Here is a 14577-nt window from a genome sequence, read left to right as displayed (position 1 = left end):
CTTACCTTTTTGACACAACAGCAAATGTAGCCTGGAACTCAAGATCCTCCTGCCTCGGTTGTCTAAGTGCCAGGATTACAGATGTATAAATACTTGTTAACAAGGTATCCAATTAATTTCAAAATGTTTTTAAATTATAGTATTGATTTCTTATGCATCACACTGGAAAAATATCAAGTACACAGACATGTACGTATACATATGTGTATATATATATATGAAAGACCCCAGCTTAGCAGCAGTAACGCCATTTTGCAAGGCTGTACTTAAGATGACTGGTTCAGGGAAAGGTTAGAACACTGAGTACACAGCGGCTGCCAAGCAAGATGTGTATGGTTGAAGGCATGGCAACAGGACGACTGCGGTTGAGCGCCTGACAATGAAAAAAGCCCCGGGAGAGGTCCCACACCCTGGTGGGGGGCCGAGTCAGCCGTTATGTTTCAGGAAGGTAGCTAGGAAACTTGCCCCTGGCTAAACCCTTGGGGGGGCCGAGTCAGTTGTTATGTTTCAAGAAGGTAGCTAGGAACTTGCCCCGGCTAAACCCTTGCCATATTAGAATCCACCAATTATATCCCCTGTAACCATGCATCTGCTTTGTATGCTTGCTTCTGCTCCCCAGAATCCTATAAAAGCCCATCCTTGGTTCCAGGGGCGCCAGTCCCCGAAAGTGACTGAAGCGCCCCACAGGTGCCTATGCCTGTGTATCCCGACAATAAACCAAATCCTCCTCTTGCTGATTACATTCTGTGGTCTCGGTCTGGTCATTGAGTTGGAGGGTCTCCATCCCGAGGGAAAGTTCTCCCTGAGAACTTTTCATATATATATATATATATATATATATATATATATATATATATATATATACTTGTGATTTTACTCTTTAATAAAAGGGGCTCAAGAAAAAGACTCTCAGGGCTGGTCTCTCCCTTTAACCTGATTTAGGAGGCAGTCCCTGGCAGCTCTTGGGTGTACCCTAACAAAATCAAGTTTGCTTCAAATTGGTCTCGAAATTTCATAGTTGTCTCCTTTTCCCCCAGCAGGATTAACAGACCTCACTATGTAACCCTGGCTGGCCTGGAACTCTTGAGATCCACTTGCTTCTGCCTCCTGAGAGCTGGGTCCTTGAATTGATTAAATACACAGACTGGAGGCGGGGGTGGGGGTGGGGGGGTGGTTCTGTGATTGGGCTGTAAAGTGAATTTAAAAAATTATTGAAAAAAAAAATGAAAACACCACACTGTCGTTAGGCCAGGCACGGTGGCACACGCCTTTTAGCCCAGGCAAGAGGATCTCAGTGAGTTAGGGGCCAGCCTGGTTTCCACAGTGAGTTCCAGGACAGTCAGGGCTACCTAGTGAGACCGGGTGTCTCAAAAGACTGGAAAGAGAAACAATGTAAAATCAAGATGAGGCTGGGCATGGAGGTGAAAACCTGTAATCTCAGCTCAGATGAAGGGGCCATGATGGGGGGTGGGGGGCCAGACAGAGGTGGGCCACAGCAGTCTGTATGAGGTCCTGAGAAATTCCTTTTCCCAAAGTCTGGCATTTAAACAAAAACCAGTATTCCCTTAGGAGCTTAAAGACAGTACCTACTAGCTAAAAAGAGTCTTTTTCTGATTATCTCTGGCAAAAGGTGTGGCTGTCCATTAACATATGACTGAGGTGTGAAGTTAGCCTCCAGGCTCCCTCAGCCCCTCCTGGCAGCTCCCAGACTCCTTTTCTCCCAGGTACACATCCCATATAACCCTGGAGATCCACCCATCCACATCACATAAATCATCCACATGGCCACCCCCCACCCTACCCCCACCCCCACCCCACCCCCACCCCCGCCAGCTTCTCTCTGCTTTCCCAAGAAACAGCCTTGGCAGTTTGAAATAAACTTTCCCCTTTTCCACCCATGGGGCAGCTTGTTTTGATTTCTTTGCTGCACCCAGTTCATTCCGTTGGAAGCCAGCCTCACCTGGAACTCTACATAGCAAAGTTTTAGGCCAGTCAGGGATGTGTAGCAAGGCACTGTCTTTTTAAAAAAAAAAAGTTAGACATAGTGAAGAAAATGCAGTTTACAGAGGAACGCCTTATTTCAGGATAAATTACCTTAACCAAAAGTGACAAGGCAAAGGATTTAGGTCACCTGCCAATTTGGTTCCTTGGCCACCCACGAGCACCTATCTGGCATGTAGATATATTCTGAAATCTTATTTCTTCAACAAATCTTTTTACTGTACAACTAATAAGTGTGCCTTCCTCAAATCTCATTACATTTTAGTTGGCATTTCTCCAATTTAATATCTAGGAAGTGTATCAATGTCTTATAAAGCGTTGTCTAACTTGTACTTTGGGGCATTTTTCCTTTTTTAATTTTAAAACATTTAACATTTTTTAACTCATTGGAAATCTTTACCTTATTAGTATTTATCTGTATTATTATTAATAGCTTCACGTTTCTCTTAATATTAATGTATTTAATATTTCATTCAAATTCTAAACTCAAGCTTCTTACGAATTTTCAGTGTGGAGTGCAACACTGATAAAAAAATAAAGATGAAAATAAAAGATATGCTAATTTTTATTTGAAAACTTCTAATGATATGCTTATATATATTGGTGTTTGTCTGCATGTCTTGTCTGCGCACCACGTGTGCGACAGAGGCCAGAATAGAGCATCAGGTTCCCCGGGACTAAAGATACAAGTAACTCTGAGTCACCATCTGAAAGCAGGTTCTCTGAAAAGGCAGTCAGTGCTCTTAAAAACTGAGCCATCTCTCTAGCCCAACCTTAAAATTTCTAATCCTCTAATCTCCACTTCCAGATTTCTGGAGTTGCAGGCGTGCGCTTAACACAGTGCTGGGGACTGAACCCACAACTTTCATGCTTACTGGGCAAGCACTATCGACTGATCTATCCCCAGCACAGGGTTTTTCTTTAAAATCTTTTATTTAAAGTAGTTCTTGGAGATCATCTTACTCGTGAGAATGGGCTCACAAGTAAGGCAATGTGGCGGCAGTGAGAGTAATTTTAAAAACTTGCAGTTTTCCAAAGTAGAAAGCACGGGTCCCTCAGTGAACCGATTTTCAAGATATATCTTCTGCTGTAATTCGAGGGCGTCGGACACTCAGCCCCTTCTCAGCATCCCGAACGCGATTCCTGATCTCTTCTCCCCAGGTCTTTCAACACGTCCTCAAGGTATCAAACAGTGGCTCCACACGGTCACAACGTGTATGGACCGGACTAATAGTAGCGACGTACCGGATGGGTGTGTGTGGGGAAGTGACCGAAGTCAACTCACGACTGATTGGCTCTCCGGAATACTCCTTAGCCTCCTTTTGCTTGCCACTGGTTGCATGTTTTGTCTATTTGAACAATCCCCGCCCCCGAGAAGCCGGTCCCGAAGTTCCAATTCTTCACCATTATTGGTGGATGTTCCGCCCTATCTTCGTTCTCCGCCGTCTGATTGGTTGTAGGGCTTAAGAGCCCGCCCTCTTCACCTCCCGGGCCTAGAAGACAGCGGGGAAGGCGGGTGGTGAGGCTGGGGGCCTGAAGCGGCGGTACTGGCTCAGGCGGCGGTAGCTGAGGCGGTGGCCGAAGCCGCGCGGTGAGTCTGGGGCCTGGAGTCGAGCTCTTGCGGCTGGCGGGAGGTCCAGACTCACGGCAATTGTGGGCCGTGCTGGGGGAGGCCCGGGAAGCCGCCTGTCTGGACCGTACAGCTCCCCAGCACCAGCCCCGCGCCCTCGGGAAGACCCCTAGGCCGGCGGATCTACTCCGGGCTTGCCATGGCGCATTTAGGTCTCTTTTGCGGTCTCAGGACCTGGAACTGCGGACCCACCTACAGACGGTGGAACCTGTCCCTGGGAGCTCCAGTTTTGGGATCAGCCCCCTACACTTCACCCTGGAGACTTACCAGGGACCCATACCTCCTCGCCCACGCAGGATCGGCCTCAGGGTCACGCCCTCATTTCACGTTTTAACCTTTCAACTCGAATTCCCCTAAGGCTTCATCAGAACCTTTGGGATATGTGACTCAAATAGTTGCTTTGAATCCAGCCTGGGGCAGCTGGCTTGTGAGTAAACCTTCAAGTAACTGTCCAGTTACCGTGATGAGAGTAGAAAGTCTAAGTCAGCCCCCTTCCCGCTGCCTCTCATGCGTACACACTCAGTAGTGGTTCCTCCCTAGAAAGGTCCAGTTCCTTTTCTAGTATTTTATTCTCTCAGCAGTGTAGCATTTGAAAGCTTTTTAGCACTATTTACTTCTTGTTTTTTGTGTTTACCTCCCACCCCAGCATGACCTTGAATTTCTTGCCTCCACCTCAGTGCTTGGGCTTAAAGATGTGTGACATCATGCCCTGGTTATGCCATGGTGGGGATTGAACTCACAGTTCTGTGCATGTTAGGCTGTGTATTACAGATTCATTCAAAACCAGAGTGCTTCGGGAATTGTTTTGGTTTCTAGTATAATATGGCAGGATAGGTCTATGTTACTGTTAAGGCATAGTGGGCTGGCCCCTTTTTTTGGCCACTTTATTGTGGCCCCCCCCTGGATTATAAACTTATTGAGGGAACAAACAGCATATAATTGAAAAAATGAGTGCTCTCGTTTAGCTCACAATTTAAGTGTGTTGCCACTTCCTCTGTTGTGTATATGCGTTCGTTCTAGAACTGCCATCCTAACCCAGTGAATGCCTCTTTCTCATATGTTTTGGCACAGTACTTGTATATATCCTTTTGTATGCTTTAAATCATGCCTATCTTGCTTTTACTGCCAAACGCCATAAATGGTTGTCATACTGCATCGTAGAGCAAATAATGACAAGAAAAAGAAACCTGTTAACATTAAGCTCAAACTAAGGGTTTCCCCACATTATTTATTGATGGGGGTGCCATGCATGCTGTGGTGTGCACATTGAAGTCAAGACAAATTATAGGAGTTAGTTCTCTTCTTCACCCTGTTGGCCCCAGGGATCAAACTTAGTCATCAGACTTAGCAGCAAGCTCCTTTCCTCAGTGAGGTATCCCTCCCACCCCCCCCCCAGTATATTTCTACCACCCTCAGAAGACTCTACAGGTTCAGAACCCACAGTTGAGAAGAGCTAGCTAGCTTTGCTAGTGCTTTGTGCAGATGTACCGCGCTGTACAACAGCCTGTAGCCACATGTATGATGAGGTATGACGGATACAGATTGAGATAGCTGAATGCTAGATTTTGGTCTCAGAAAAGAACGAGGAAGATATCAAGATAAGTTTTTATATCCATAAGACATCAAAATGAGCCCATTGATTCCCAGTGCCTTGTCAGGCCGATCACACGTGCCTGCGACTCCTGCTCCAGGGAACCCGATGTCCTCTTCTGGTCTTTGCAGGCGTTGGCACATACATGGCGTACACTCACACGCACACACATGCACACATAAGATAAAGTAACACAGAATTAACTTACATGGCTTGTATGATATTTCTGTTGGGCAAGACTGCTGTCGACCAGTCAGCACACTCCTGCAAATGACAGTCTGAGGAAGGGAGAAATCTTATTTTAGCTCTCTCTCTACCGCCCTACTTCTGCTACCTGACTTTAGGCCACATCTACAGTAGTTAAAATAGCAGAGAAGAGCTGTGTGTTGGACTTCCAGAAACACTTTTAAACATGTAAGTCCTCACCTTAACCCATGAGTTAGGTTCCCATTCCTTCTATTGAGGTGCCATGGAAATTGAGGGATCTTAAGTATGTAGCTTGTCCTCAGGATTCGAGCCCAGGTAGTTTCTGGAGTCCCGTACCTGGCATGAATGAGTGGAAATCTGTGTTACAAATTAAGGCCACAGATAAATTCATTAGCATAGTTGAAGGATGGGGCTGAGGAGGAAGCTCAGTTTCTGTAGAATGCTCGCAGCATGCACGGAACCCAGCTTGGAATCCCAGCACCCTGGAAGTCCCAGCTCAGGGGTGGGAGCCGGTGGTTCCAGGCTGTCAGCTGTGGAGTGAGTTCAAGGTCATACTGTGGATATAAGGCTGACTTTAAAAAAGAAAGAAAAAGATTGTTTAAAGGGGCCGGCAAGATGGCTAAGTAGGCAAAGGTGCTTGCTGCCAGGATTGACAGCCTGAGTTTTATCTCTGGGATCCACATGGAGGAAAGAGACAGCTCCTGCAAGTTCTCTTCTCTCCTCACCTCACCTGTGCTGTGTGTGTGAGTGTGTGAGTGTGTGTAAACAAATCTAAATTTAAAACTTTTAATTTGAAAAAATATGTGTAAAAGTAACTTTTATTCGCCCGTGTTAATTGTCTGTGAGGCTCACCGCCTCCATTTGCTGACCTTGGTCCAGTCCTGGAAGCTTCTGGCCTCCATACAATCTAATCTAGGCCTAGAATGTGTTCAGCCTCTGAGACTTGCTGCTGAGTAAGCTCATCCTTTCTTCTTTCTGAGCGCTGGCTGCTGAAGTTCTTCTCCCAGCTGACTGATTCACTCCGGCTTCTCTCAGCCTCTCCTGAATTGCTCTGCTTGGCTTCGAACTAACTCTAGCAATCTGTTCTAATCTTCTGTCTCCTCATTCTCTCTTTACCTGTGTCTAGCTTGTTCTCTCTTCAGTCTGTTTCTGTGAAACTCCCTCTCTCTCTCCCTCTCCCTCTACCTCTCTCCCTCTACCTCTGTGCTGCTCCGCTCTCCCTCACTGTACTGCACTTTCTCCATGAACTCTACTGTATTCCTAGACTGTACTCTTCCTCCTGGACTGTCTTTCCCTAGAGTAGACTCCTTTTCCTCTCTCCTGGTGAGAGTTGGGCCTATCTTATTCTGTCAGATCTTTCTTTGATTTGTTACTTTATCTGTCTTTCAATTAGTTTGACATCACTTTCAAACTAACTTACCCTTCATTGTTTAGGGTTAAAGTACTCACTTTAGTACTTTAAAAGTACTCACTTGGGTTGGGATTTGGCTCAGTGGTAGAGCGCTTGCCTAGGAAGCGCAAGGCCCTGGGTTGGTCCCCAGCTCCGGAAAAAAAAAAAAAAAAAAAAAAAAAAGTACTCACTTCAAGTAAAGTAGAAGTACGCACTACTGAGGGTGTGTCTGTATTCCAGCCCGAGGGATTAAAGGTGTGCGCTAAAGGCTGAGCTACACCCTAACTAGAAACAGGTTCAAATAGCCTGTAAAAATACTGAAAGATGTTCTTCCCCAAAGAACCTCAGGGCAAGATGCTTGGGACAGGCCCTGCCACGGCCACCGCCGGTGCCGCCACATCTAGCAACGTGAGCGTTCTGCAGCAGTTCGCCAGTGGGCTGAAGAGCCGGAATGAGGAGACCAGGGCCAAAGCAGCCAAGGAGCTCCAGCACTATGTCACCATGGAACTTCGAGAGGTTGGTCTGTGGTGCTTCGGGGCCGGTCCTGGGGGATCGTGGCTGGTGTGCCACCTCTGGTTTAGGTCGCCACCGAGGCCCAGCATTTGAGAGGACACTAGCTTCCAGGTCCGTGGAGGGTGCAGGCTCCTTTGCAGGGACTACACATTTCTGTAACGTGTTCTGGTCTCAGGTCAGCTGTTTATTTTGTATGATTTCTTTCCTATCACCAGCCCCTTGGTTCTCTGTCCCTGACAGTGGTTGGGGTGGATCTGGAGAGTTGATAAGTCTGAAACTTTCCAAACAGACCATAGTTGAGGTCAGAGACACTTACTGCCCCTGGTATTAGGGTGATTTTAAGACAAGCTGTTTTCTGCTGTAGAGTAGAGAATCAGTGAGCTGTTGTTAAATAAGCAGGAGTCATGTGATCAGCTGCCTTTCACTTTAAGGCTGTGGAAATGGGCTATAACCTTGTCTTTGGTTTGAACTGTGCCTGCCCCCTCTCCATCCGAATCTTCATCCCTACAAATACACAAATCTGTCTGTGCAATCTTCCCCTGCAGATGAGTCAGGAGGAGTCTACTCGCTTCTATGACCAGCTGAACCATCACATTTTTGAACTGGTTTCCAGCTCAGACGCCAATGAGAGGAAGGGTGGCATCTTGGCCATTGGTAAGGACAGTCTCTGGTAGCAGCACCTGTAAGGACACTGGACAAATCAAGTTGGTGCTTACTGTACTCTGTCTGCGCTTGCTAAAGAGTAGCAGTATCTGTTCATCTATAGTTTCAAAGAGTTTTAAGGCACCCATAGACAGGGTGCAAGTAGACAAGTGCTAATTCTAGCAGAAGTCCTGGGACACACACAAAATGCGCTGTTACATGTGACAACTGAGTCTCAGAACTGGTGACCTCTGTGGCCAATTTGCCAGGGGCGAGACTAGAAGCCAGTTTCTCATTCTTCTGCCCTAGGTGGCCTTTGGCAGGTCTGATCACATTAGAGCAGGGTTTGGCACAGTGGGGTTCATGGATGCAAAAGTAGAAATGCGCTGTTTGCCCAAGGACTGGCTGCTAGTCCTGTGAATTGTCATTCAGCCTTAAGGATGAGATGCACAGATAGGTTAGAATGAGATCATTTTGATTGACATATACAGTTCCAGAACAAAAATCCAATCTGCTGGTTTGAATGAAAACCTGCCTTCTTCCATGTAGAAACGTACTGAGAGCAGAGTAGGGCCTCACTCACCCGTCCGTGTGCAGCTCCGGCCACGTGCATTTCAGAACACACCACATGGTCACCTCTGCTTCTTTTCTAGCCAGCCTCATAGGAGTGGAAGGTGGGAATTCCACCAGAATTGGCAGATTTGCCAACTACCTTCGGAATCTCCTCCCCTCAAGTGATCCAGTTGTCATGGAGATGGCATCCAAGGCCATTGGCCGCCTTGCAATGGCAGGGGACACTTTCACTGCTGAGTATGTGGAGTTTGAAGTGAAGCGAGCCTTGGAGTGGCTGGGTGCTGACCGAAATGAGGGCCGGAGACATGCAGCTGTGAGTTCCCACAGGGCTGAGCCCAGCCAGGGCGGGGAGCAGCGTCCCGTCCCCCTAACTCTACCCCCAACCCCACCCCTGCTGTGTGTGCAGCTTGTCCTGGGAAAAGGGCTCCAGACTGGAGGTGGAGAAAAGCCCTGGCAGGGGGGCCCAGGATAGAGCCCTCCCAGCTGCTCCCCAGTTTAAGGAAGGAGCATCTACCCTGGTTAACGGCTCTGTCAGTCACAACTTTGTAGCTTGGCTGCCTTAACTGAAGACACCAGTCTTCTCTGACATGAAAGTATTAACAAAATTGAACATCATGTTTTCGCCCAGTAGCTATTTATTGACTACCTAATGGCAGGCATGGTTCTCGACATGTTGGTTTGCTGTTAAAGTGTCAAACTCCTGTGGGTCCTGAGTGGGTTTAGATGGCGCCAGCATTCTGCGCTGAGCACTGAGGTGCTTGGTCGGTCTTCCTTTGCCTCTCCTGGCACCAGGCTTTGCTTTTCCTTGTAGGGAGATGCTCTAGGATGACAGGGGAGTGTCCTGAGAGAACAAAAGTCCTGGTAGGAGTAAGAGTTCTGTTTGCCCTTCTCTCCCAGGTCCTCGTTCTCCGTGAGCTGGCCATCAGCGTCCCCACCTTCTTCTTCCAGCAAGTTCAGCCCTTCTTTGACAACATTTTTGTGGCTGTGTGGGACCCCAAGCAGGCCATCCGGGAAGGAGCTGTGGCTGCCCTTCGTGCCTGTCTGATTCTTACCACGCAGCGGGAGCCGAAGGAGATGCAGAAGCCTCAGTGGTACAGGGTGAGGAGATGACTCCACAGTAGCTGCGAGCAAAGCACTTTAGTAGTCACACCATTATTTTATGCATCCCCAAGAATAGAAGTGTGTCAGTCAGAGGCTGTGTCGGCACACCTCTATAATCCAGCATTTGGGAAGCTGGAGCAAGAAGCTTCTTATAAGTGGTTGTCAAAAGACAGGAGTGGGTGTTTCTGAATCAGTAACCTGGTTGCCGCTAATGTCCAGAGGCCAGTTCCTCTGCTCCAGTGCCCTGAGTCCTGTGCTCATGACTGCTGCCAATGAAATGTATGTCACAGAAAGAGTCCTAAATATGGCAACAAGACACCTGCCCTCCCTTCTTGCCTTTGCTGTGTGACATTTGACACATTGCTTAATTTCTTTGGGTTTTATGTGGCTGTCAACAGAGGTGGTAGTGGCATTTGCCTCAAAGGTGGTATGTTGTAAGCATTAGAGCTAGGTTAAACAAAAGTCAGTATTAATGTTGGCACGAGGCACCAACAGGCACTGGGTGAACCAAACCTCTGGGTAGAGGAGGCGAGCCTGTGTTTTCTACTTCGAACACTAGCTAATAAAAGCATTCTCTATACTTAGCACACATTTGAAGAAGCAGAGAAAGGTTTCGATGAGACCCTGGCCAAAGAGAAGGGTATGAACCGAGATGATCGAATCCATGGGGCCTTGCTGATCCTCAACGAGCTAGTCCGAATCAGCAGCATGGAAGGAGAGGTGAGAGACTGCGTCTGGGGAGCCCAGGTCCTGTGCCTGCTGTCAGCAGGCAGGGAAGGCCCTTGTGCTCTCAGTCAACAGATAGGATCAGGTCAGGTAGCAGCAAGTCCCGTGAAAGCCATGGAGCAGGCAGTAGGATAGCGGGTCTGCGGTTGGAAGGGTAAAGGGAGACTCGAGGTTGCCCTCCCTAAAGTGGGCCATCTGAGTGAGAGCCACAGGATGTAAGTCAGGCTGCCTTGCAGGTGGCTGGGAACTGTACTCAAAGGAGGAGGCTTTGGGGTGGGAAAGTTTGACGTGGGAAGGATGGTCGGTGTGTTGTGAGCAGAGGAGAAGGTGTCAGAGAAGAAGTGGGCCCAGCTAATATGCCTACTGTCTGTGCTCAGCAGCTTTTCCACTTGTAGCACCTACGTCAGTAGTGTGCACATGGGAGTCATGCGTTATGGATTTCTGACACTCTGGCTGTTTGTGGGAACAAGTATGTGGAGAGGTGGGAATGAAGTCAGAGAGGTGTTGTTTAGTCAGCTTAAAGGTGGACGGATTTGCAGCGTTTGAGAGAACACAAGAAGGGCTGAGCCCACACTGGCCTGAATGCACAAAAGAGAAGCAGCACTGGATGTCTCTTTGTCTTTAGTGAAGCCATTATGAGGTCCTTAAGCCAACGTGGGCCATCAGAGCAGGCCAGTGTCACCCAGGAGCAGGCAGGCTGCAGCATCTGACTTCTGTTGTTGGCTATGAGCAACCCATGTGTCCATGGCACAGGGTTGGTGATGGAGCCCTGAGCAGCACCAGGGCCTCTTGATCAGTTAGGCTCCTGTAGCTGAGGTCACATTCTGGTGGCTGCCACAGGAGGCCCATGGAATAGTCTGGCTGGCTTCAGTTAGAGGTGGTGAACACAGATACTGAGGAGACAGGATTCAGGAGATGTTGGAAGAAAACCTCATCTGTGAGACTCCGTGAGGATGTGTTGTGGAAGGTTCACCCCTGGCTTCCCTGACTTACTAGACAGTGGTTGGTTAGGAATGGCTGTGCCTGTGTCAGGACAGCACATGGAGGGAGTAAGTGTGGGTGTTTGGCTCCACTGTGTCTGCGGTGTGACTCACAAGCTGCCTGCTCCTCCCTTTCACAGCACTCTTCCCCATTTTCCTGGACTTGAGATGTTTCTAATGCCTGGTACCTGGTGGGCATGATGTAAATTCTGAAATTGTGCTCACCCAGTTCTATGGTAGTCCACATCGTTCTGGGTCTTCATTTCCTTCTAGTGAAACAAGAATGTCACCTAACACATAAAGATGTTGGCACTAAGCGACATGGTTCTCACAGAGGTGCTTTGTGAATTATAAGGAACCTTCAAAAGCACAGAGATGATAGCGTCATGCTGTGTCCTCTTACCCAGCAGGCACTGGTGCAGAACCTGGTGTGTAGGAGCCGCAGAGAACCCGAAGAGCTAGAACACAGAGCCCTGAACAGGACGACTCACATTCTAGAGAGACAGGCAGAGCCCATGTAGAGAGAAGTGCACTGTGCTGAGCTGTGTGCTGCTGTGTGCCGTGGAGACAGTGGAGGGGGACCAGTGGGGGTGTGAACACGGCTGTGAGGGAGATGAGCAGAAAGCCACAGCAGCGTGCAGGGGAGAAAGCACTCTAGGCAGCAGATGGACCAGTGTGCGCTGCCACGCACGGCAGGCAGGTGCTGCTCCAGGACAGTGGAGCTCCAGGAGAGGGAGTGCTCTGCACCCGAGCAGACAGCAGACGCTCCGGGAACATCTGGTCTCAGGGCAGGAGCTCTCTCTCAGGTGTGCGAGGTCACTGAGTCCATCTACCTGTGTGGAGGTGTGCACATTGACGGATGGAAGTGAGGAAGCTATAGGTTAATGTTGGCTGTCTGTATCGCTCTGCGCTTTTTACAACTCTCACTGAGCCGAGAGCTCAACAGCCCAGCAAGACTAGCTGTCCAGCGATCTGGGGCTCCTGTTGTGACCTCCCCAGCAGTAGGAGTGCAGCCGCGTGCAGCCACGCCCAGCTTGCTCTGTGGGCCCTGGGCATCGAGCTCAGGTCCTCTTGCTTGTGCAGTAAGCACTTTACTGACTGAGCCATCTGTTTCCCCAACCCCTAGGCATGGCTTTTGACTGGTGTGAGTCTCTGTGTTGACCAGGGACTATTAGAGGGTCAAGGGCTGAAGCTCAAGTCCCACTAGGAGGGAACTGCAGAGCCAGCACGTAGCTCCCTCAGCAGGTAAAAGACTTGACAAGCCTGACAGCCTGGGTTCAGTCCCCAGAACCTGGAGAACCAACTCCCACGGCTCTCCGCTACCCCCCACACACACGCAGACTAACAGAACCTGTTTAAAGAGGGGACACGGCCATCTTGGCATGGAGTCTTGCGGCTGTCCGTGAGGTTGTTGATGTGCCAGTAGCTGGGTTCTGGATTTGGGATTCGGGATAGACTGGAAGGAAGAGAAGCCAGAATACCTGGATTTGTAACTGGGAGAATGGAGTTGCTTTGTGCTAAGATACGGACACAGGGTGAGGAGAACGGTGTCTGAGTGTGTTAAGTCTAAGGTGCTTCTTGGGCACTTGAGTGACCGACCTGAGTGACCTACTGGGTAGTTTGGGGAGAGATCAGGTTAAGAGAAATGAATGTGGGGGAGGCCACTAATTCAAGTCATGAGACTGGACGAGAACCACGCATGACCTACCCGGTGTAGAGGGAAAGAGGTGGGGTCTGGGAACCTGAGTTGAGAAATGAGGAGCGGTTGGGAAGGAGGGGAGCAGGACAGAGTGTGGGGCTCTTCCAGAGATCACAGCCTACCAGATGCTGCATAGTCTGGTGAGATGAGGACTCAGGTGAGCCTTGGAGCCTTGCTGGAAACGAAAGGCTCTGTGCCAAGCAGGGCTGGGGACCGTTGGAGGATGAGCCGGTGGGGCCCTTCAGCAGCAGAGAGACCAGCACTGCCGGCACCTTGTTCCACACTGACCCGGGACGAGCATTCTGAGAAAATGATTTGCCTGAGTTTCTACTCAGCTTCAGGGAAAGAAGCTTGAATGTTCTTAGCAGGGTGCCAGCATGTAGCCACCTTCACTCGAAGAGCCCCTAGCCCCACGGTTTGCAGTTCAGTCTTCCTGAGCATGTCGGCAGATGCCTGGTGGTAGGAGCTCCAGGAAGGCAGCATGCTCGACTTTCTTATTCAAGAAAGGTGGACTTTGTTTACCTTATTACCTTGCTCATTAAAAAGTGGTCTTCTGCCTACATTGGAGCGGGACCCAGTCTTCTGCAAGGCTCTAGAAAAATAGTAGTCCAGATGAAGAGTGGCTCCTCCACTGTGAGGTAGGGGCTCCTCAGGGTTGGGCGGTGGATTGCTCTGAAGACTCACTGTGCCCAGGGTAAGGCCTCTCAGAAGCAAAAGTGACTGTTTCTTTCTCTCCTCCTTGCGCGTCTGTAGCGTCTGAGAGAGGAGATGGAGGAAATCACCCAGCAGCAGCTGGTACATGACAAGTACTGCAAAGACCTGATGGGCTTTGGGACAAAGCCTCGGCACATCACGCCCTTCACCAGCTTCCAGGCTGTGCAGCCCCAGCAGTCAAACGCCTTGGTGGGACTGCTGGGGTACAGCTCCCACCAAGGCCTAATGGGGTTTGGGGCTTCCCCCAGCCCTACCAAGTCCACTCTGGTGGAAAGCCGTTGTTGCAGAGACTTGATGGAAGAGAAATTTGATCAGGTAAATGGCAAAGGGCCGTCCTTCTTCCTCCCAAGCCCACACCTCCCTCTCCTCTGCCAACCCTGTATCCTTGCTCTCTCAGGTGTGCCAGTGGGTGCTGAAATGTCGGAGCAGCAAGAACTCACTGATCCAAATGACAATCCTTAATCTGTTGCCCCGCTTGGCTGCATTCCGACCGTCTGCCTTCACAGGTAAGGCTGTCCTCTAAAGACATTCCCTCTCAAAGATTCTCAAACAGGGACAGAAACGGTGGTCCCAGAGTCAGGTCTGCGTCTACTTGAAGCAATGCCAACATAGAGCTAGTCTCTGGTGGCTTTGCCTCCTGTCCAGTTTCTCCATTTCCTAGTAAGAGACCTAGTACCAGTGAAAATGTGGAGGTAAGAGTCAGGCATGGTGGCACACATGTAAAACTCCAGCCTCTGGAGGCAGAGGCAGAGGAATGAAGAGGTCAGTGCTGTCCTTGGTTACATAGCAAGTTTAAGGTCAGTCTGGACC

General features: G+C 49.3%; 1 protein-coding gene across 1 annotated transcript in view; it reads left to right on the top strand.

Annotated features, from left to right (window-relative positions):
• Nucleotides 1–7159: 7159 nt before the first annotated feature.
• Mtor (mechanistic target of rapamycin kinase) overlaps nucleotides 7160–14577 on the top strand; it is a 104172-nt gene continuing 96754 nt past the window's right edge. The window contains exons 1-7 of the mRNA XM_032894667.1: nucleotides 7160–7335; nucleotides 7878–7986; nucleotides 8628–8860; nucleotides 9445–9645; nucleotides 10234–10368; nucleotides 13807–14082; nucleotides 14165–14273. Of these exons, the coding sequence (XP_032750558.1) occupies nucleotides 7174–7335; nucleotides 7878–7986; nucleotides 8628–8860; nucleotides 9445–9645; nucleotides 10234–10368; nucleotides 13807–14082; nucleotides 14165–14273 (1225 nt within the window). The 5' untranslated portion in view covers nucleotides 7160–7173. The remainder of the gene's footprint in view (nucleotides 7336–7877; nucleotides 7987–8627; nucleotides 8861–9444; nucleotides 9646–10233; nucleotides 10369–13806; nucleotides 14083–14164; nucleotides 14274–14577) is intronic.

This window comes from Rattus rattus, chromosome 1 (genome assembly GCF_011064425.1).
Source record: "Rattus rattus isolate New Zealand chromosome 1, Rrattus_CSIRO_v1, whole genome shotgun sequence".
NCBI lineage: Eukaryota > Metazoa > Chordata > Mammalia > Rodentia > Muridae > Rattus > Rattus rattus.
The sequence above is the reverse complement of the archived record's forward strand: the minus strand, read 5'-3'. Positions and strand labels throughout refer to the sequence as shown.